The sequence below is a fragment of the Dermacentor variabilis genome, chromosome 5 (genome assembly GCF_050947875.1).
Source record: "Dermacentor variabilis isolate Ectoservices chromosome 5, ASM5094787v1, whole genome shotgun sequence".
NCBI classification, from domain to species: domain Eukaryota; kingdom Metazoa; phylum Arthropoda; class Arachnida; order Ixodida; family Ixodidae; genus Dermacentor; species Dermacentor variabilis.
In genome coordinates, this window is record NC_134572.1 from 184,533,993 (window position 1) to 184,555,016 (window position 21,024).

Sequence of the window (21,024 nt, forward strand, 5' to 3'; positions counted from 1 at the left end):
ACGTTTCTACCTTTAGTCCCTACAGGACACGTACCTTAAACGAGAACTTAATTTGCGTAACTTACGCACTTCGCAAAACCCTTTTAAAAAATGCGTCTCCTAATTGCTAGTTCTACGCACGCTCACTAAAGAAGTCAGAATACGGCTGCCCTCAACACACACGAGCAACCCAGTCATAAATCTGCTTCCTTCCGTCCACACAGGACACGCGCTAATGGAACTAAGAGCTCTTCTCAGTGCAAATCAGGCACTCACTGAAAACCTACGCGCTTAACCTTCGAAAATAAAAAAACACACACAAAAAGGAAGGTTTAATACACACGCGCGTTATGATAGGCCTCTCAACGATAACCTTGACCTTCAGGTTACTCACTCACAAAAAAAAAAAGAAAGCCTATCTACTTTTAAATGAACACCTCGCGATACTACATGTTTACAAAAAAACGCGTCTTTCAAATCTCGGAGCTTCTCAAACGTAAACACAAACAAAGCTCATACCTTACATATTGAAATAAATTCTTAGTCTCAAATCGCGAAAATTATCCGATGGTCAAAAAATAAAACAAAACACGTTTCACTTCTACGGAAGCTATCTTGGCCTCCCTTTCCGCACGTTTACGTCTGACTCATACTTTGAGCCGTACCCGAGGTGGTCGCGGTCCGAAAGCTACTCTGGCTACCGAGGAACAACAAAAGGGCTGACTCACTATCAGCTCCCCCAAGACGTGACAGTCCCCTGCCAATTTGGGTCCTGGCGCCCCGCTTTCATCACGAACTCGATTAACCGCGTCGCTACTCCCCACCTGGTCTCGTCTTGCCACCTTGCGCTTCTTTGTACTACACGCTGAGCTTCGAAAACAACGACGGAACGACGAGGAATTTAAGTGCCCATGCCCTTTGTCCGCGTCTGTGCAGAACATGCTTCTCGGTCCCCCTTTGACCGGTGGCTCGAACGTGTTTGATGCGTCAACATCGTCATCGACGACCGCATCTTTCTTTTCCTCGCGCCTGGCCTTTTTGCGACTGTCCTTTTTGCGACCACATTCCAGAGGCGCGGCACGCGCAAACAAGTTGGCGGCACCCACCTCGTGTGCCGCAAGTGGAGTTATTCACTGCTTGACTCTCCACGAAAGTGAAACGAGAGCCTGGCAGCGTCGCCCCCATCCGCCTATTGTGACGGCGCATTGCAAGTCAGCAAGGCAAGCCCGCAGGGAGAAGTAAGCCCTCGGACAATTGGGGACCAAGCAGCGACTCTACTCGCCGGGTGTGACACAATCGCATGGGTGCCTCCCATTGGCCGAAAATGACGACACCTGAGCGGGCTCCCCCAGTGGCGAACGTGAGGTGTCTTCGAGACACCGAAGGGCTTAAAAGACACAGACCGAGAGCATTCCTAGAGCAATTCTTGATTCATCTCTTTCGAGCTTCTTGCCACGGGCCGTAGCGTCCGAGTTGCTGCCGGCCCGTAATGACTTTCAAGACTGTTGACTCTCACTGTAAATAATGTAAATAAACCTCCCAAGTTTTCATCCTAAAGTCCTCCTCAACTCTTACAGCGTCTACTTTTACTAAAGATTTGACATCCTTGAGCTTTGGAATTGTGTTTCTGTCATTGTCATTGCATGTTCAGGTTTCCATTGCACCATCTCCAATGTCAGATTTAACTGATTTCATAAATATCAAACAAAAGCCAACACATAACATGGCAATTGTGGGCATTTATTTTACATATGTACAAATTGCACACCAGTCGTCACTGCAAATATTTAAAAAGAAATTATAGGAAACACCACTGTAATTACAAAACAGAATTCAAGTACCTGTTATAAACATCACTAATGCACAACTGGTTTAGTAGACAAACAAACGTCATTGTCTGATTAATTGCTTCAACATCTGAAAAGCAACAAACACCTAGGACACAGTAGAAAGATCAGCATCGCTGCTGACCACCTGGGTTCTCACTACAACATGCGCTCAATGCCTGGAACGCCTCATCTTTGCTACACACCACCAACAAAATGCAGCTGCAGTGGCTGGGAATCAAACCCATACTTGGCAATGGGACACCACAGCCACTGAGCAGGTAAACTGTAAATGCAGAAAGGAAATGAAACCCTGTTTGCTGTTTGTAGCCAATTAAATAGCGAATTAAGAATGTCTTATCAACAGTAGAGTGATGCATTGCAGTAACACCAGACAACAGGTACAAGATACACAACTACTGCTTCCTCCTTATGTTACAGTGAAAATATATGGAGAGAAGAAACAAAGCAACTTTTTCACTTACATTATCCACCAAGTGCAGACTGCAGAACTAGATAGCCTGTGTTTAATGTTGTAATGACAGTGCTATGAACCGACAGAATAATACAGGCAACACACTTGTTGCACAGTTTACAAGCCGCCCTGTTCATTTCCTTCTTGTCATTATTAGTTCATTATCAGTTCCCCTGGCAACACCATACTAAAAATTTGCGCCTGTCAGCCTAGTCATCGGTTTTTGAATGTTTTTGTTTATGTTTTGAAACCGCATTTTGTGTACAGAATGTCCAATGACCCACATCGTGTTATTGTGTCTGTGGCTTCCTACATGGTATATGTTTCAGCTTCTGTTGAAATATGCGCTGGTGCCTGTGTCATCTGCTTTTCTTTCTGTCAAGTCTGTTGCACTGTTATGACAATGTTGTACACCACCACTCAACAGCAATGACTAAGTAGATTTAACATGTTTAATGCCACTATCGGCATGTAAGAAATGTACATTTATAACGAATATATGATATAATCTAACGAAGGCATTTTCATGTTGAATGTGACTTGGTAAAACAAGGCACCGCTTAATTTAGCCATTCTGGAAGACTAGATCGTGATTTTTAAGCAGAAGCCTAACACATGCAGTGTAACAGGAGTACAGTTCTTAGCAAGGTGTTCTTATAGTGCTTTGTTTTCACAAAACATTTTTATAGCATCAACAGTATAGAATACTTACTCAGGCTGGTTCAGAGAGCTTTTAATTATTATTATAATATATATATTTTTTTCATTCTTTACAATGTCAGAAAAGAAACAGCTAACAAAATTAGTAACCATGGCAGAGTAAAAACCAACTATGCCAGTTGCGATGGTATGCCTCTTGCGACAGCCAAGTACTTCTAATATTTTTGAGAACTTTAAAAGGAGAAAAGGATTAGTAAAGCAACATGTGCCTTCTGAATTCTTCAGAAGCTTCAGTTACGACTACTTTAGACATGATTCAGTGCACCAACATTACTATTTCATCAATAGGGCAAACTGACCATTTTTCAGGGGTCTAAGAAAATATTTTGAACACTACAAGAAATGCTTTAGCATATAATGCAGAAAACTATGTGGTGTTTCCAAATACATAAGCTGCAAGAAAAAATATTTAATGAAAGAAATTTGCAAGAACTGACATATTTATGACCAATTAAAATTATATATACTGAAATATCAGTATACCTACAAAAAAGCAAAATGTTTCAAGAACAATTTCCTCAAACTAACATCTTCTGCACAAGTGTTCTTTGTGCATAAAAAAAAATATATATATTAGTTTTCCCTGTGCCCACGCCATGCAGTGTAGCAGCCCCTCTACTTCGTGAGGCAAAGGTAGACTATTTAGAAGGGAACTTAACAGGTGCAAAAGATGGGATAAAGTGAAGACAACAGGTACAGCACTGAGTGTTTCCACTTTGTTCCATCTCAATTGCAATGCTTAATTCCCTTCTAAACATGCACCAACCAGCCAAGTTCAGCACACTCCTGCAAAAGCAGCCTCTGTATTTCTGGCAACAAGAGGTCCCCCCCCCCCCCCCCCCGCTCCCCTCGACTTAGCACTCCAGATGGCACTACTTGCAGGTTTGCCTTTTCTGTGTCTGTGTTGGTGCTGGAGTTATGGTACTGGTTTTCGAGTAGGAAGGTCTTAGTGATCTTGACTGTCAAGTACTGGCAGTTACTAAACAAGCTCGATACTGAACAATTTGCCAATGTTGGCGCTTTTCTGAAATTTTAATTCCACTGTTCTAAACATCATGAAAATATCAAGTTCTGCATGTTAGACATGTGGCTGACCATTTGAAGTGCACTTCAGAGAAATAAAACCACTCAGAGTTGAAATCTTAACTTACCGGCTGGCAGCTGCTAACATTTTGTTTTAATTATGAGACTTTAGTATTGTGAGATCGTAACTATAATGATTTAATGTCATCCTTGGACTTACTGCTGATACTCTTATCACAAAGATTTGATGTTGATGCGCCGTAATAACAAGCTGCACGCATTTTCTTTTGGAAACAGTGAAAAGCAAATTTTCATGACAACATACACACCTCAGGTTGCCAAAATATTGTACTGAAAATCACATTTCTGTTTTGGAAACAAAACCCTAACTGATCCTGAAAGCCTCTTTCCTGGGCTACTTACTGGATAGTGCTATATATCCAAAAAATGGTACTGACATACTAAAATCCACAATGGAAATTGTCGCTCACTGGTTATTCGATTTGAATAGGTGTGTTAACAAAACAGTTAAGCACATAATAATGTTAACAGACACCTGAAACTGCTAAAGTTGAGTGTCTTATTTTGAGTACAAAGTAGCATGAAGGTTTTGATCAAGACCCCTTTAAAAAAACAAAGGAACCTGAGCTTCGTAACCCCCATATTCAATAATCACATAGTCATATGGGTCCTGTATGAAAATCCATGCTTCCATATGATAACATCATTATGAGACAGTGACAGTGCACAAGGCACACATGCTAGCCAAAATTGACCCCAGAAATGAAAGCAACAGAGGTCGTAATAGCAGAAATAGGCACGGTCAATCATCGTGCAGTTGAATCACACTGTTTGTGTCTCCCTGTTAATTACACAGTCCCCTGCACTCTTTCCTTTAAAAAATAAAAAAAAGAGACTTTGCACTTACTCTTGCTTTGTAGCTGCTTAAGTACGCAATAAAATTACACCTTATAGTCCACGTCATCCAATATAACACTTGCTGCTATTTCTTTCAAGACAAACATGTGAAGTTACCTTCATCTTTGCCCTTCACATACAGCATTCCCCAGCGAGTAATGCAAACAGACCTTGAACACGATGCTTTGTCAAAGTGCCGAGGCCAGAAGCAATCAGGCAATGGCACAGTTTTCGTGTTTTGGATGACGTCACTTATCATGGGTGGTCCAGACAAATGGTTAAGACAAAGGTGACTTCAGATTATTTTTCTTGAGAAACCGGGCAAGTACAAGCGTCAAGTATTGTACTGAATGACCCGGACTATGAAATGTGATATTGCTGTTGTGAAATCTAAGCAAAATCAAAACAGTGGTAAATGCAAAAACTTTTTTTTAAAGCTTTCCAAGGCAAAAATGCAGGTCACTGCGGATGTATTACTGTACTTTCTAGAGATGTTGATGTAGCTCACTCAGCATAAGGATATACACAAAACATGCGCACAATCCAAATATATCGGGCCCAGTTCCCTACTGATGTGATGACAACATTCACAATGGTTCTGGTACAGCAAGCACATCATTTGTGAGAGCGATAGCTAGTAACAGCGACACTTTGGTGAAAGCAAAAATACTGACGAAAAGTAACGCAATGCATGCACAGCAATATGAAATTATTGTAACGGAGATCATGGGGCTCGTGAGCAATTTTTAAGTAGGTGGGTAGGCGAGGAGTTGAAGTAGGCAACAGGGCAGAGAAAGATATGACAGTGATATCAATTTTTTTTTTCAAACAAATATACTCTTGTCCTTAAGGACAAACAGATGGTACCTGAGGGTTAAGGACGATCATATTTGAGTGTAAAAAGTGAGAGCGAAGCACAAAGAAGCAAACTCAAATCTAAATGCAGTATGTACTGAAAGCAAAAAAAAAAAGGAAAATTATTGGGTGGGTATCACATCACTCACTTAAGCAAAGTAGGTCAATTTATCAGTTTCCCATGTCAAAAGGAAATGTTCCAAATGCAAATAAGTTAAAGAAGAAAAAGGAATGTGCCTAAACGACAATATAGTCTGAACACTCCAAGTTTAAACTAAAAGCACTATTTCTTAACAGTTGATGCTGATGCAATATTGTTGGTAATTCTCAGTGTCTATGATACAACAAATGATGTGTGACTGTCTCACAAGGAGTTCCCATTATGTTTCACTTGTTCATGAGAAATTATCAAATACAACGTTTCTGTGTTTCATGTTTACAAGGACCACAATTAGTAGTAGGACTATGATCTACTTTGGAATTTTGCTGTCAATAATGTGCATAGTTTTGTCCTAACGGAAATACCATGTAACTGTACATATGACTTAAATGTAGTAACTCGTGACTATTGTGGTTGAAAAAGAAAATGTACATAGAGAGAATATTGCTTACTTGCCCTGTGAAAATAATCATTAACAAGGCTCATGTAGTAAATCTGTGATCTTGTTAAGAAATTCCACCATTTGAAATTTTGCAGTGCACTGACATTTTCTGGTGTGAGGAAATAAGAAGTTATCCAAAGCTAACCATACTGTCAATTGGAAGCAAGATGCCAGTTAATATGGATTACAGGTCACTTCATTTTGCATTTACATGTATTGATCAAAAGCATAATTGAAGTGTTCCACAGTAATGTTATTGAACTTTTGCCATTATTATAGTGGCCAACAGATACAAAACATACCCCAAGATCAGTAATTCCCAAAACTGCTTGTGGAAATTGTTCCTTCTGCGAGAAGTGATCGTTAAAGGGACACTAAAGGCAAATATTAAGTCAAGCTAAAGGGGCAGATTAGTGCTCGAGAATCTCTAAGGCGTCAATATTATTGCAAACAGAGCCTTAACAATAGAGAAATTCAGGTAAATGCAGGACATGGTCAGAGACTCCCCCGGGACATTCAAGCACTTACCCGATGACAAAAGCACTCCTCAATTGAATTCTGTCACTAGTACTCAACCATTCGTAGCAAAAAACATCCTTGTATTGTATTATAAGACAAAATAAAATGCTACTTATTCAGTTCTATTTCATTTTTTGAGAAAAAAGAACTAATTGAAATTACCCTTGATAACGACGCTGGCGGTCGAAAGGCTTCATTTTCGCGTTTCACTAGTTTCGTTATCGCGTAGTGCTGCGCTGGTTTTGTTGGCTCGTGAAACTCACACAAACTGCAAGTAGCAGAGAATTCAACTTCCACGTGATGTCGTGGGATGCCCGAAGGTCTACGCCACTTTACCAAAAAGCAGCTGCAGCGGGCAAATCCACCACTCTTTCTTTACTTGGTAGTGTCGTCCGTTGGGCAGGGTTTTACTCACCGACAGCAGCAAAGGGTGGTTGGTGATGGCATATGCAACGTCACCACTCCCCTGGTTGGGTGGTGGGAGATTTGAATTTTAAAAAAGGCATTTGGACCTTTCAGATGCAATTTTCTCACAAACTAAGTCTTTTCTTGGCACTAAACAAGTGTTGCGAGGTTTCTGGAATGGTATTTAAACAGTCTACGTCAACTTAGTATTTGCCTTTAGTGTCCCTTTAGAGGTGCACAAAACATAAAAAATGTAATGTAGTCAGAAAAACAAACAATTAAAATCACTGACCAAGCCTGTAGTTAGTTGAAGCTGGAGTGAGGGTAAAAGTTATGACTCACACAGGTTTCCTGTTCACAAGAAAAGTGCATGGTTTCCAAATCATCAAACAATCTTTTTACTTGGTCAGTGACCAAAATCATTTGCCTTCCTACCTAACATATTAGTGGTTGTAGAACTCTTGACTATACTTCAATAACGTCCTTACCCACAGAGAAACTGGTTGCAACTACTAACAGCAGCGATGTCCACTTTGTGTACAGTGCCCACTAACAGTGCAGTTACTATTGTTCTTCTCTAAGTAACAAGCTGGCAACTTTGGGGCTATTCAACTACCACTTGTGGTTTCATTGCATCCAACATTTACGATAAAGTTCCAAGGCGCAATAAATATCTACAATGGACAGCCCTGTATCCACCTGACAATACCCAACATAAATAAGATCAATTGAGCACAGTCAGGTTGGTGCTTCAGGCTGAGTTAACTAGCTGCTGGTTCTTTGCTGCTGAACCGGCTGTCTTTTCATAGGGCCAGGCTCCAACGCTTTAGAAGCCTATGCTTGGGGGCTGAATCAGGTTGTATAAGTCCCACAGCATTGAAGCTCGGAGACGGTCTCAAATGTGAGGTCATGGCCCACCTGCATTTCTAAGTCATGTCGAAATTTCTCAGCTATAACTGATCTGAGATACATTCTTGAATGGCTGTCATAGCAATAATTGCCAGCGGCCAGTGACCGAATTGAAACCAGTAAAAATGCTCACAGTGCCCAGCACACAATCTAGTTATCTGAAATCACAAGTATCAGTATTTTCTATCAGAACCATACGAACACAAACCAAAACTAAATGTTAATTAAGGTTACGGGTCTGGAGAGTTCAACTTCAGCAAGAACGAAAGGGTGTTTTTCAGAACCACCAAGCTGCAAGCACTTCCTCAAGGTGCCTTTGGTGGATTATCACTGACAACCCGAACCCAAATTTGTGGCATGCAACTTCTTAGAGGACGCACCTAGGTGTTGGCTTGCTTTGTTCACAGCCACAGGGCGGAGCTCAGAGAGCTACGTCTCAGAACATCCTGCCCAACCACGTGCTATTTTTAAACGTCTCAGAGAACAGTCAAAACTTCGACACCCTCATTACAGATATATACAGTGTGCTCAAACTGTGCAGTACGGCTGTTGTCAACAGTGACGGTTGTCCAGCCATCTTCCATGATGGCAATGTCGGGGCTTCCTTCTGTGATCACTGGCTCTGGTGACAAAAAAAGAAACATACATGCCATAGACACACCATTCTTTTATCAAGGGCATTACATGAAACAACAATAGGAACACTTTTGTGAGGTACAGAGGAAGCAAAATATTGAAATTGGTCAAAGCAATATCATGGTACTTCTGTTTTTAGCAATCATATTTTAGAAATTCATTACTGTGTAAATATTGACATGACACAGCAATGACATTTATTTCAAGCCTAGACACAACAGTTTACAAAGCCCTATATTTTGTGTAGCTCCTTTTGCTTTACACACTTAAAATGCCCTTCGCTGGTGCTGTTGTGTGTTATATTGGCCATTTTAAAAGGCCCCTCACCAGGCCACATGGCAAGTTTTGGTTATACACTTGAAGTTGTTATGTGACCTTTAAGGAGCGGTCTACCGTAATAATTTTTCAAATTAATTTATTGATAGCCGAGATAGAAATAACTGAACTGGCGTGAACCCATGATTTCAGGAGGCGAGCGTCAGCGCCAACATAAAACATTTTCTGCACTTTCCCTCTCTAGCCTCCACAAGAAAAATTCCTTCCCTGCATTCTGCCACACCGAAGCTGAAGTATTGCCTGACAAATACATCAGGGGCCCCACCTTCTTTTTTTCTCTTGCGTGTTTTTGCTGAGTGGCACACTTTCGGTGACGATCTCGTGTGTGAGCTGTTGCGTTTGTCTCCCTTCGCGCAGTGCGTGAATTTGCGTGCTCTACACAAGAACACAGTAGAAAAGGACATAGTTCCGCTCTCTGTGCGCAAGCGTGGGAAAAAGCAGACAAAACAGAAGTACATCTCTCTTGCTACGTATGAGGTAAAACAAAAACATGCAGACATTCGGTTTTTATGTTTTATTATTTCACTAAACTTTTATTGCTCTTTAAAACAACAGATTAAACAAATGACTGATGTTGCCTTGAATAATTCTCAAAGACTTTGAGTGATGTCACAGTACTGCCATGGGAGCGTGGTGCCCGCAAGGAGAAGAGCAAACATTGTTTGGTGTGGAATTTAAGCTCTTTCTGCGACATGTAGGATGTAATACCAAGCAGACATGATCGTTAGCGCACATTGTATACACTGCGCTTGTCAGTTAAAAATGGCCAGACTATGTAAGGGGCCCTTTCGGGAACTGTCCAGGAAGCATTCTCTGCCAATACCATTCTCAGACAAGGTTTGAATACAGAAGAGTGACACAGCTGAACCAAGTGCTTTGAAACAATGCTGCAAGAAGCAAACCATTTCACCATCTCACAGGAATTCTCTCGACCAGTATCAAACAAACAGCTTCCTTTCCTTCACCCATATCAGAGCCAAGCGCTTATAGCGCATTTGCACATCCTGCATCCTGTTTTACAGCGAAGCCATTAGAGGCTACTTTTCCCAGGATTATGCCTGCGTGCTGACACAGAGCTATCGTCATCAGAATTGGCTCCAGTGCCAGCGTCTTCTACCACAGCTCGCTTGTTGGCGCCCCTCGCACTACCACGCAAACTCCTGCTTTTGTTGGCATTAATTGTTTGAGTAATTAATTGATTAAGAAACACAATTACACAACAAATTTTACAGCGAAGATGTTAAGGGCTAGTTACCCCAGAATCGTGTCCGCGTGTAGACACAAAACTCCCCATACGTGGGCCGATCCCGAAGGTAGTGCAATGTCGGGCCGACCTGAGGAGGAGGTGCAGTTGGCCATTAAAAGGCCCACGTATGCAGCTTCGCTGGTTATCCTTCTTCACAGAGTGGAAGAGCACTGAGTTTTTTTTTTCCCTCACTGACACCTAAACCCTTCCATCCAAGTTTTCTTTGAAGTGGAGATGATGGCGTGTGCACGAAGTTGTATTAGCGTCCACAAGAGCACTAGCTCAAAAGTCAAGAGGAATGCGTGCAGAATGAAAGGGCAAACCAGAAAAACAATACATGCACGTGACTCTCAAAAAACAAAGAGATAGAGAGCTTGGTGTGCAGAGCCCAGAAGGACCACACTTCTTAAGTCATCTATGCAACCTCCATGCATGCACACAGCACGCCCTCCTACAATAGGTGCAGTATATTTATCTGTGGCTATGTGATGTCACAGGGCAAAGCACCATTTCAAGGAGTAGCTATGACATTTTCGATTTGTCAGTTCTTTGCCTTTAACAAAGGTCAAAACTCTCTAAACCCTTAAAAATAAAAAGAAAACAATGGAAAGTATCAGAGTGTCCTAAATAATTTACTTTCATTTATTACGTTAATTTTGAAATTCATGGTATTTTATCATTAGAACATTTCCTCATTCATGATCATGTTCCTGTTGCATGTCTCGTAAACTTTTGCAGCACTGTTTTCAGACAATACTTTAATACTTGTTTCTATGAAGCAGCTTCGGTTTTGGCACCCATGACATGGATGTGTCATGATGTAATAATACGCTGGCTTCCTCTGCTCCTGCGATTGCTGCAACTGACATGTGGGAACACAGCCAGAAGAAATGCATGCAGCACTTCTTGTATAGCTTTTTTTTTATGTGACCAGCAGCTTCACACCTAGTCTCATTGCCACAGGAATTTGGCAAATTTTGTTCTGTCATGATGTAACACTAACGTCAATGATGCGAGGTACGGCATCCTAAAGCAATCTTAGTGTCAAGTTTGTCCACACTTAGTCCACACTTAGTGTCCACACTTGCTAGGGCCAACTTTTTATGTAATAGAATCTGGTGGTAGAGCTTGTAAAACTTCAAAATTTTGCATCAGTAGGTCACACGGTAATGAGAAGGACTGTGCTGATAAATGCATACGGACTTCCTTTTTAAGTTACCGCTGCTCTCGTACAAGAGTAGCATAGACGACAGTGGACATCTACGCTACTCAACAAATCTCACTGACAAATCTGACCAATCTCAGTGACCATCAACAAATCTTACAAATGCTGCTCCCAATCATGGCATGAATAAATTAAATGCCCACCACGTTTGACACTATAGTTTCACAGATGTGACAAATGATTTCGCTGGTCACATCCCTCCTCATCTGAATCAGTCTGTCACAGTAGTTTCGCATAACTGCCAGAAATGCATGAAAGCTAAGCAACTAGGAACTACAGTGCACAATATCAATTTTGCCCTTTTCACGGCAGGTAACATTTCACATTTACAGAGCAACCTAAGGCTGTAAATGTGACTGCCCTCCATGAAACGCTGCTTTCTGCAGCTGCCGGAACATGGCGACACAGGCTTATGTTTGCAGTGTCGTGGCAGTAGCTGGCGGGACATACGTGCCGGCGAATTTTCACTTTTGCCTTAAAAACCAGGCAGTGAACTGTGCCAAGTCTTATACTAAATAATGTAGACTCCAAAATGCAATCTTTCTGCAAAATTTCAGCAAGAACTGTGCAGTGATGAGCGCAAAACCTTTTTTTTTAATGTACGCAGCGAAATATGCAGGACCCTGTATATATATTGTGAATTACTATTACAACAAGTGAAAGAGCCCAGATTCTGCCCATTATTTTTATACTTAACAGACATAGACCTATTTATCAATCACACATGGTGAACCATGGGGCCCGGAAAATTATTTGAATTTCCATTTATTTCTTGCAACTACATAAGATATACAATGCAGAGACAAAAAGTAATGAGCGCCACACACAGGTCCTGGATCCCACCCAGCAGTACAGGGCACATAAGGAAATGCACACTTGCTACAAGCAATTTCAATAATTAAACAAAAAATGTTGTTTGGTGTTTAAGTCTACAGCATAAATAGAGCACTAGTTTAGGTAATAGTATTGTCGAGGTTATACACAGCAAAGTACAATCAACATAAATTACTTGCAATATTAACAAAAATAAAAGACCGCAGATGTGTGCAGCCTTGTAGAATTACAACCGCATTTCCAGCGAAGTTGTTTCTTTCGAAAAGTTGCAGTAAAGGTTACAGTTTCCTGTTATTATATTGCATACTTTTGAAAAGTTGCCTGTATATGACAGTTCCATTCGAAACCTGGCCCACACGTAATCCTTTGGAGCACTTCTTATTGAGAATATTAAAAAAGTCAGTAATTTATTAACACAAATGTTACTTCATCATAACATTTAACATGGTGTCCTCCCTCCCTCCCTCCCTCCCTTCCTCCCTCCCCCCTACTCAATTTCCGTAAGATTTGATACTGGTTGAGTTCACAGTTCTCCCAGAGCAACAGGACAAATTCGGCTTTGTTCACAAAACCAAAACACATTCATAAAGCTTCGGATCGCTTGCAAGCACAATTTACTGCAAATGCCATAATTAGTTCCCTGTTGTTGAAGTTTACCTATATATTGCTCACAAGGTGCCCTTTATTTTCATTAAATATAAACAAACTGTCTTGTTTAGTTCACTGAGGACATCGCTGAAACCGAGTAGGAATGTCTTTTGACGTCTCAAAACAGGGGAGGGAGGAAACGACAGCTCAGTAATTATTTGCAATGCTACTAACTGGACCAGGAATGTAACAATTTTGTCACACATTGCCAAGGCACACCTGTCGTTGAATGCGGCTGATTATAGTACTTTAACCAGACCTTCCCCCCGCTTGTAGGTGAAATGTAGTAAGCTGATTGTGTTTTCAAATAAGGATATTGTGGTCCCCCCAAAAAACTGGGCATGATGCAAGTAGTGCAAGCTGGCATTTGTCAGGGTGGGAAATGCCCAGTGCCAGTACTTCTCCAGAATGCGAACGTGAATGGCGAATCCCACGTGTCGTCTGCTATAGCGTGTTGCGACGAGGCACAAACAACAATCCTCACTGCCCAAGCAGGGGATATGTAGTACAGAAAAACATTGCGTACATTACATGGTCCCTCTATTAAGAAAGAAAAGTTAGCTTCAACTGTAGTTTTGTTGGACTTTCCATTGTGCAGCCATAAGTGCCTGCTTTCAAAAAAAAAAGGGGGGGGGGGGAGGACAAATGGCATACTTTGCTGCCCCACTTATGACAGTGGCAGGGGGGGGGGGGGGGGCACAAGTACAGCCAACTATAATGCAAGCCGCAGTGTTGCCTGGAGCCCACCATGCCTTATGACTATGTGTGCACGAATATTCGTAACTTTCGAAATCAAAAACGAATACTACACATTAACTACTCATATTTCGTATTCAAAAAGGAACTATTCAGTATTTTCAAGTATTTCAAGCTAACCAAATATTTCGCAACAACCAAATTTTAAAGTCTAGTTATTGTTCTCAATCTGCGGGACAAAGTATCACAAATTATCAGGAGCGAATTACAAAAGTTTTTAGAGCAATGCAGAAACAAAATTAGTAATGCAAACTTTGCTTTTGGTTTAATGGTAGAAGCCTATAGGACGACTTTCGCATTTTCTTGTTTTTGCAGAGTGACATTTTGTGTTTTTGGCAATCTAGTCACGCAGCCCTTTTATTTTAAACTTTTCTTAGCTTGTTTCTCAGTTTCGCGTGGTTGCTGCCGTCTGCTGGGGGAGGTGAGAGAGGCAAGGCGCCTCTCTCGCAATGTTCATGTAAGTGTTTGTGGTGTCAAGTGCACTTGCACCAATCAGGAAGGAGCGTTTGGGGTTCCCCGTAACACCACCCAAAGGTCTTACCCTCTGCACATTACACAGCTCTAATACTTAAGCATTCGCGGTACAGACTCATACTTGAAGCCACCCTACACCCTAGTTTTATGCTACAACCTATGATGCTTTTCTTGCAATCGGCCCTTCTACATGCATTTACGGCACATGTAAAACCATTCTTTTTTCATTTTCCACAACTTATCATCTTTTTTCGATAACCATTTATTTAGTACTTTTGGACAGCTAGTCATACAGCAGCCATTCTTTCTTGTAAAGCTTGTTTGCAACCAGGCTCTAAAGTTGTTGAGAGGCTATCCACACAGCTTTTTTTAATGACAATCAGTATTTTGTGTTTAACACCAATCTTTTGTTCATGATAGTTAGCTGTCTCTTAAGCACTAGACAGTACAGGTGCGGTATATAATCATACCAGAATAATTATTCACATTGTAAATATATGGATCTGTGCTTGAACATTTGATATTTGATATTTGATTCAATATTCAATATACTTACTATTTGTATTCAAAAAAGTTTTTGCCCACCTCTATTTATCACACGTTATGCAAAGTGGTGCTCGTAGTGGCAGTGCTGTCATCATTCACTCAACGGGGCTAGTTATTACACGCACATTTAATGTGTGGTGCCTGTTATTGTGTTCGCATGACATTTGCCTTTTTCATTGGGGCTGACAGGCATGTGAATATTTCACACTCATCAATGAGCTCCAACCAATGGTTTAATCATTCCTATGCACCTATGTGGCAAAAGGAGCAACCTACCACATGGCTGACAAGTCGTTTTGTCATATGGCTGAAATAGAGATATTTAATAAATTTTTTACCACACGGAAAGTTCACCGCGTGAGTGTAATGGATGATCCTGTGCATGACTCATTATGCTTTCTCCTTGAGGCTTGGATGCTCGAAACACACAGAAATTATCAGGCCGCATGTTGTTGGCTCTCACCTGACAACGAAGCTTCATTTGTCATCAAAAGACTTGAGCGGAGCAAACCTCCCTGAGCGAAACTCGTCCAAGCACACAAGACTGCCAAGGTTGAACAAATTGCAGCATTGTCCGGCCTACCACTTCGGTGAGGTTAAGTTAAAGGGGAAGTAATGCGGTATTTTTAGTGTGGATTCATTACACAATTGTTTTAAATGCCACTTTTGTACAAGTAAAACGTTTCTGATTTGAATACAATTTTTTTATGGTGATATATTGTTATTTACTGAACAAGGATGCTATGCCTTTGCAGCTGTGGGGCGATGTATTTTCCTCTGCGTACGCTTCAAGGTCCACTTACAAAGCCGAATGGCAGAGCACAAGTAGCTATAGAACAGACACACAGTTGAATACTCTTACAGCCCAGCCCATTTGTTACAGCCTTAACAGCGGTGTCATTTAGACGAGGTAATTTTTACCAACCCATAGTTGCTCTTTTGGGTACATATTATTTTGGACAGAAGGGATCCCTTTGCTCAATTATGACAGGTCATCTTCTTTTTCTTGTTTAGCTTCCACGATACCTAGTATTTTCGTCATATATCAAATAAAGCTCAGCAATGGTCATTTCAACTGGAGCAAAGAACTACCTTTGAGATTCCTGTTATCGGAGTTTGAATGACAGGCATTCATAGCCTCAGCATTTCTTTCACTATTTGTGACCAGGGAATACACGTCAATAACAGACTCCGCAACGAAAACATACAAAGGAGCGGTGAATGAAGCAAACAATAGCTCTAGCCTGGGATGAGCGTCACCGTGGTGAATCTTCAATAGCAAGCGACTGCGGTGCTGTCACTACTAGCGACACAGAACACTTTGGGTGGAGAGCCACGGTCGTGCCCCTAAAAATCTAGTACACGCTAGCCCAAGGTGGTCACATGGGAGCAGGACATCATGACATTTTGGCATTTGTGCCGTCTCACTTCGTTATCTGCTATGCTGCAACTGATCGTGCAGCACAATGTAACACCATAAGCATTAAGCATAAGCCTAAGCATTTCTTTATGGTGCAGTGACTGGTCGATGAACTTAAATATTAATAAATGCAAAGTAATGAGGATTTTGTGCAACAGTAGTCCTAAATATTTGTATTTTTACTCCCTCAATGGCTCGAAATTAGTTTCCGTCCATTCCTACAAATATCTTGGTGTCCACATTTTTAATGACTTAACATGGCATGAGCATATTCATTATGTAATTAACAGTGCAAACAGCATGCTTGGTTTTTTTGCACTGCAACTTTTCTTCAGCCTCTGTCTCACTAAAACTAACACTCTACAAAACATTAGTTAGGTTCAAACTAGAATACGCATAATCAATCTGAGATCCCTTATCAATTTTATCACTCGCTGCCTCACCAGACCGACATCATGCCTGCGCATTGCACTTCATCCCGTCATAGCCCTTCAAAGGCTGTTCATCCCCTTCTAGCTCGCACCACTGCTCATCTTAACGCTTTCTTCGTGCAAACAGCGAAAGACTGGAATCATCCACCTGCTGAAGCGGTGCACCACTCCAGTCATTCTTCGCTCAAGGCATTCATCGAAGATATGATCTAGATATGCCCACCCCTCATGTAAAACCCCAAATGGGGTACTTGAGGTACCAATAAATAAATAAATAAATAAATAAATAAATAAATAAATGCTCATTTCCTCTCTCGAGGCCATCCAGAACTGTTCAGCTCGTTACATTTACTCCAACTATTCTCGTACTTCCAGCATGTCTGCAATAAAGTCTTCCCATAAGTTTCTCATCTATCTTGCAGAAGAGCAGTTGACTGTCTCTGTCTTTTTAATAAAATAATTTTCACTAACCATGATCTCAAAAACGCTCTCTTTGCCGCGCCTTCCTATATCTCATCTCATCATCATTTTAAAGTTCAAGTGCCAGGTTGCTGCACCAGCTTGTACTTTCATTAATTCATGCCAGAGATGTCAACGGAATGGAATCACCTCTCCGCCTCCAATACCAGCGACCCTGATCACTCTTCATTCAAGACGTAGATCTGTAATAATGTACCACAACTGTACCACTGCTCTCTGTAACACGGCAATGGCATTCAGAGTATTTCAAACAAACAAACAAACAAACAAACAAATAAACAGACCACTGAGGGAGCAGGCACGTCACGATGTCTAGCTCCCAATGTGAGCGCCTTCTGTGTCATGACGTCATGACACCTACACCTCTTGGTAAATAAATCTGAAACTGGTTCATAGAAGAGCTATTATAGTAAATTATTTAGGGTGCTCCCAGGCTTTCCAGCATATTTTCCAGGGTTTTGAGGTCTAGGACCTTCATTTAATGCAAAAAGATCTGAAGAAGAGAAAAAAAATGTCGGGCAGTACTTTTTCTCAATTTCATGTGTTTTTCTTTAATTATGAAAAAGGAAGAACCATACAAAAGATAGCGTTACAAAAAAAATGTGTGTATGACATTTTAAAAGACGATCGAAATGTATTGCACTGAAACATAAGTGCCACTCCAGAATTGCGATATCTACTTTTGTTGTCGAGTTACAGGGTTTTGAACTTGACACTTAAATTTTTCTTAAACTTGCAGACATTTGCCAATTAAAAACAAAAAACAAACTATGAATGCTTATAACAGAAGTATGCTCCCAACAGTAAAGTGAGCTTTATCTTTTAAATGCAATGAGATTCTTTCAAATCAGCTCAGCTGTTCTCTTAAGGAAAGGCTTTCTGTATTATTACTCGGCCATTCTTGCGCTCATCTTCCTTGTGAACAAGGGAACTGTAGCGGTCTTGAAACGTCAGTATAGGCTTTATTTCTTTTTGAACCTTAGGTGAGTGCTTAGAGGAGTGCCGGTTTATTTGACAATGTATCACCCTCACCTGACGAGTTTCTATCGAACTTTGGAGTAAGTATAATCACAAGTATCTTAACAGGGAAGATAAAGGCTAAAACATAAGCGGGGAGTTTTCATTTTTCCAGAGGGACTGGGGCCTGACCAGCTTTCCGAACGCCATATATACATATGTACTTGCACTTCAAGAAACTATGTGCGACCCCGAAGAATTGAGCGCTGAAGTGACGATGTTATATGAGTGTATACAAGACCTCAAAGTAGAAGACAGTTCAATTTCACAGCCTGAGCCCTCTCGGTGGTTCGGTGGTGTAATCTTCCTTCGTGTAATTGTCACATACTTGGCTATCATTAATACTGCTTCGCCTTTCCGGCGTAACTGCAGTCTCTCTCTTTTCTTTTTATTTTTCTGTGAGTCCGAGTATAAGAGCTGCTGCACATGACTGCTGCTGATTATGATTTCAAGTGAATCTGGCTTGGTCTCATTTCAGTTATTGAGTGAAATATAGTGTTCCCCAACTATCACGCACCAAGACTTAAAAGACGAGCAGTTAAGTTACTCGAAGAAAACCTAGTTTCCAGTACAGTGCAGTAGCCACCAGTAATTCTTTCGTTACTGAGATTTAATTTGGTAAATGTAAGTAATTATCTAACTCAAGAAGTACTGTCTTAATTTTTAAAGTTTCAATGAGGCATTTGTAGGCACCCGAAATGACATCTAACAGCGGCGTTTTCAGTGACATACTAGTTGCGTACAATTTTTTCAGACTGGCAAAGAAATGTCACGAAGTATGCAAAATACCACGCAAGTGCACTCCCACCCGCATCATAAAGCAGCGCCCTCAAATAAGCTGATTGAAAGCAACTGCATTGCCTGTTGCAAACCCAAAGAGATAGGTAGTGCATCACCTTGATAATGGTACAGAAGGAGCACCAACACCAAGTTTCGCGGTCGGTTGATCACATTGATAACAAAAGCCCCTTGATAAAGGGGCCAAATTTACAGGCCCGTGCCTTCCAATCTACTGCACATGAAAAGTCGCATCCAGACAGTTTCATGCTCGGCTGCTGCTGTGTGCTGGCTGATACCACAGAAGTGGAAGACGTGACAGTGGGACTTCGCTGAGAAACTCCACTCCTTCAAGGATTTCATTCACGTAATGCTGTCCAATCAGTGTGTGATCGAAGAAGATGGGACCGATTATAGCACCGGCGTCAATTCCTAATGACACATTGAGCGACCACTGGTACTGGTGCCGATTGCGCTTTACCCAGTGTGGATTGGAGCCCTCCCATAGTGCGCATTATGCAATTTTTACCTAAGCGTTTCTGCAAAAATCGGCTTCGTCTGTGCACATAATGTTGCTCAAAACGTCCGGTGACTCATCGGCTTCTGCGAGGACCCAATTCGATGATGATGAATCAACATTTATTGGGCCTGAAGTAAATTGGTGGTGCACGCAGGCCCCAGACGGGGTGGTTCCCTAGTTACAGGACCCATATGTTCCCCAGCAGCTCCTGGCCCCTGTCTGTCAGTGCGAGCTGAATCGGTAGGGCGGGGCTGGATAACAAGGTCTCCCATCGCTCAAGGGGTTGGGGATTGCTGGTGTTGGTGGGAAAGGGAGGAGGGGGTCTTGAGTTCTGTGCACTCTGCAAAGATGTGCAGCAGGGTGCCCTTTTCTCTTCTGCAAAAAGGACAGAGCATATCGTGTTTCGCAGGGTACATGCGGTTCATAAGTACAGATGCGTAAGCGATCCCGCCTGCGCTCGACGCAGGGTCGTCTGTTGTTGCCTGGTGAGTTTGGGGTGCAGTTCTGGCAGTCTGCAACTTTCCTCTCGGTACATTTGAGTAATGTCCCGAAAGCTGGTAACCGGGTGCATAGCTCTTCTGGCTCGTGCTCGGCCCTGATTGACTTTTCTTGGGCATGGTAGTCGGCTATGGTGTTGCCTGCTACCTGTGAGTGAGCCGGGACCCAAACGAGCTCTACGGCTTTTCCCGGAGGCTTGCACTTGGATAGAATGGCTCGGGCCGTGGAGGAGATTACCCCCCTGCGGAAGCTTCTGTAGGCTGTCTTTGAGTCGGTGACCATGGTGTCCATGCTCGGCTGTGCGAGTGCGAGGGCCAAGGCCGCTTCTTTGGCAACTGCGGGGTCTGTTGTCTTCAGGGACGCACTGACGATCAGCCTGTCTTTTGACATAACCACCACCGATGCACGGTCACTGTGTTTTCGAAGTGAGGCATCCGAGTAGAGGACCCTGGGGTTCTCTTCCAGCTTCTGGGCTATGGGTTTGGCCTGCGCGGTGTGCCTCTCGTCGTCCTTGCCCGGCGTCATCTTCTGGGGAAGGGGTTTGGTCTGAATGGTCGTCTTCCAGTCTTCCGGAAGTGCTGCCCTGATGGGTACTGGCTCGATCTGCCATCCTATCTTGCGTAGGATGGCTCGTCCGTGTTCCATGTGACTGAGCCAGATTCTCTGATTAGAGAGGCGGGCTCCGATGAGCTCCTCCAACGTGTTGTGGGCGCCCATGTCTAGCAGTCTTTGCGTCGATGAGTATATGGGCATGCCCAGCGCTTGCTTTGTTGCCTTACGAAGCATCGTGTTTAGGGTGTCCCTATTCGTCTTCGTCAGTTGGAGATACGGGGTGGAGTAGGTAACCCGCGACATGACATATGCGCGTACCAGGCACATAGCATCATCCTCTTTAAGGTCTCGGTTTCTGTTAGATACCTTCTTATCTGCTGTCATGTCTATGTTATAG

At 42.1% G+C, this 21,024-nt stretch overlaps 1 protein-coding gene across 3 annotated transcripts in view; it reads right to left on the reverse strand.

Moving 5' to 3' along the window:
• Positions 1–1,698: 1,698 nt before the first annotated feature.
• LOC142583385 (methionine aminopeptidase 1D, mitochondrial) overlaps positions 1,699–21,024 on the reverse strand; it is a 45,425-nt gene continuing 26,099 nt past the window's right edge. For 2 of the 3 annotated variants that reach the window (XM_075693822.1, XM_075693820.1), the window contains 2 exons: positions 9,469–9,618; positions 1,699–8,853 (listed from right to left, as the gene is read on the reverse strand). In XM_075693822.1, coding sequence (XP_075549937.1) covers positions 8,708–8,853; positions 9,469–9,618 — 296 coding nt within the window. In that variant the 3' untranslated portion in view covers positions 1,699–8,707. The remainder of the gene's footprint in view (positions 8,854–9,468; positions 9,619–21,024) is intronic. The other variant, XM_075693821.1, reaches the window with a different exon arrangement.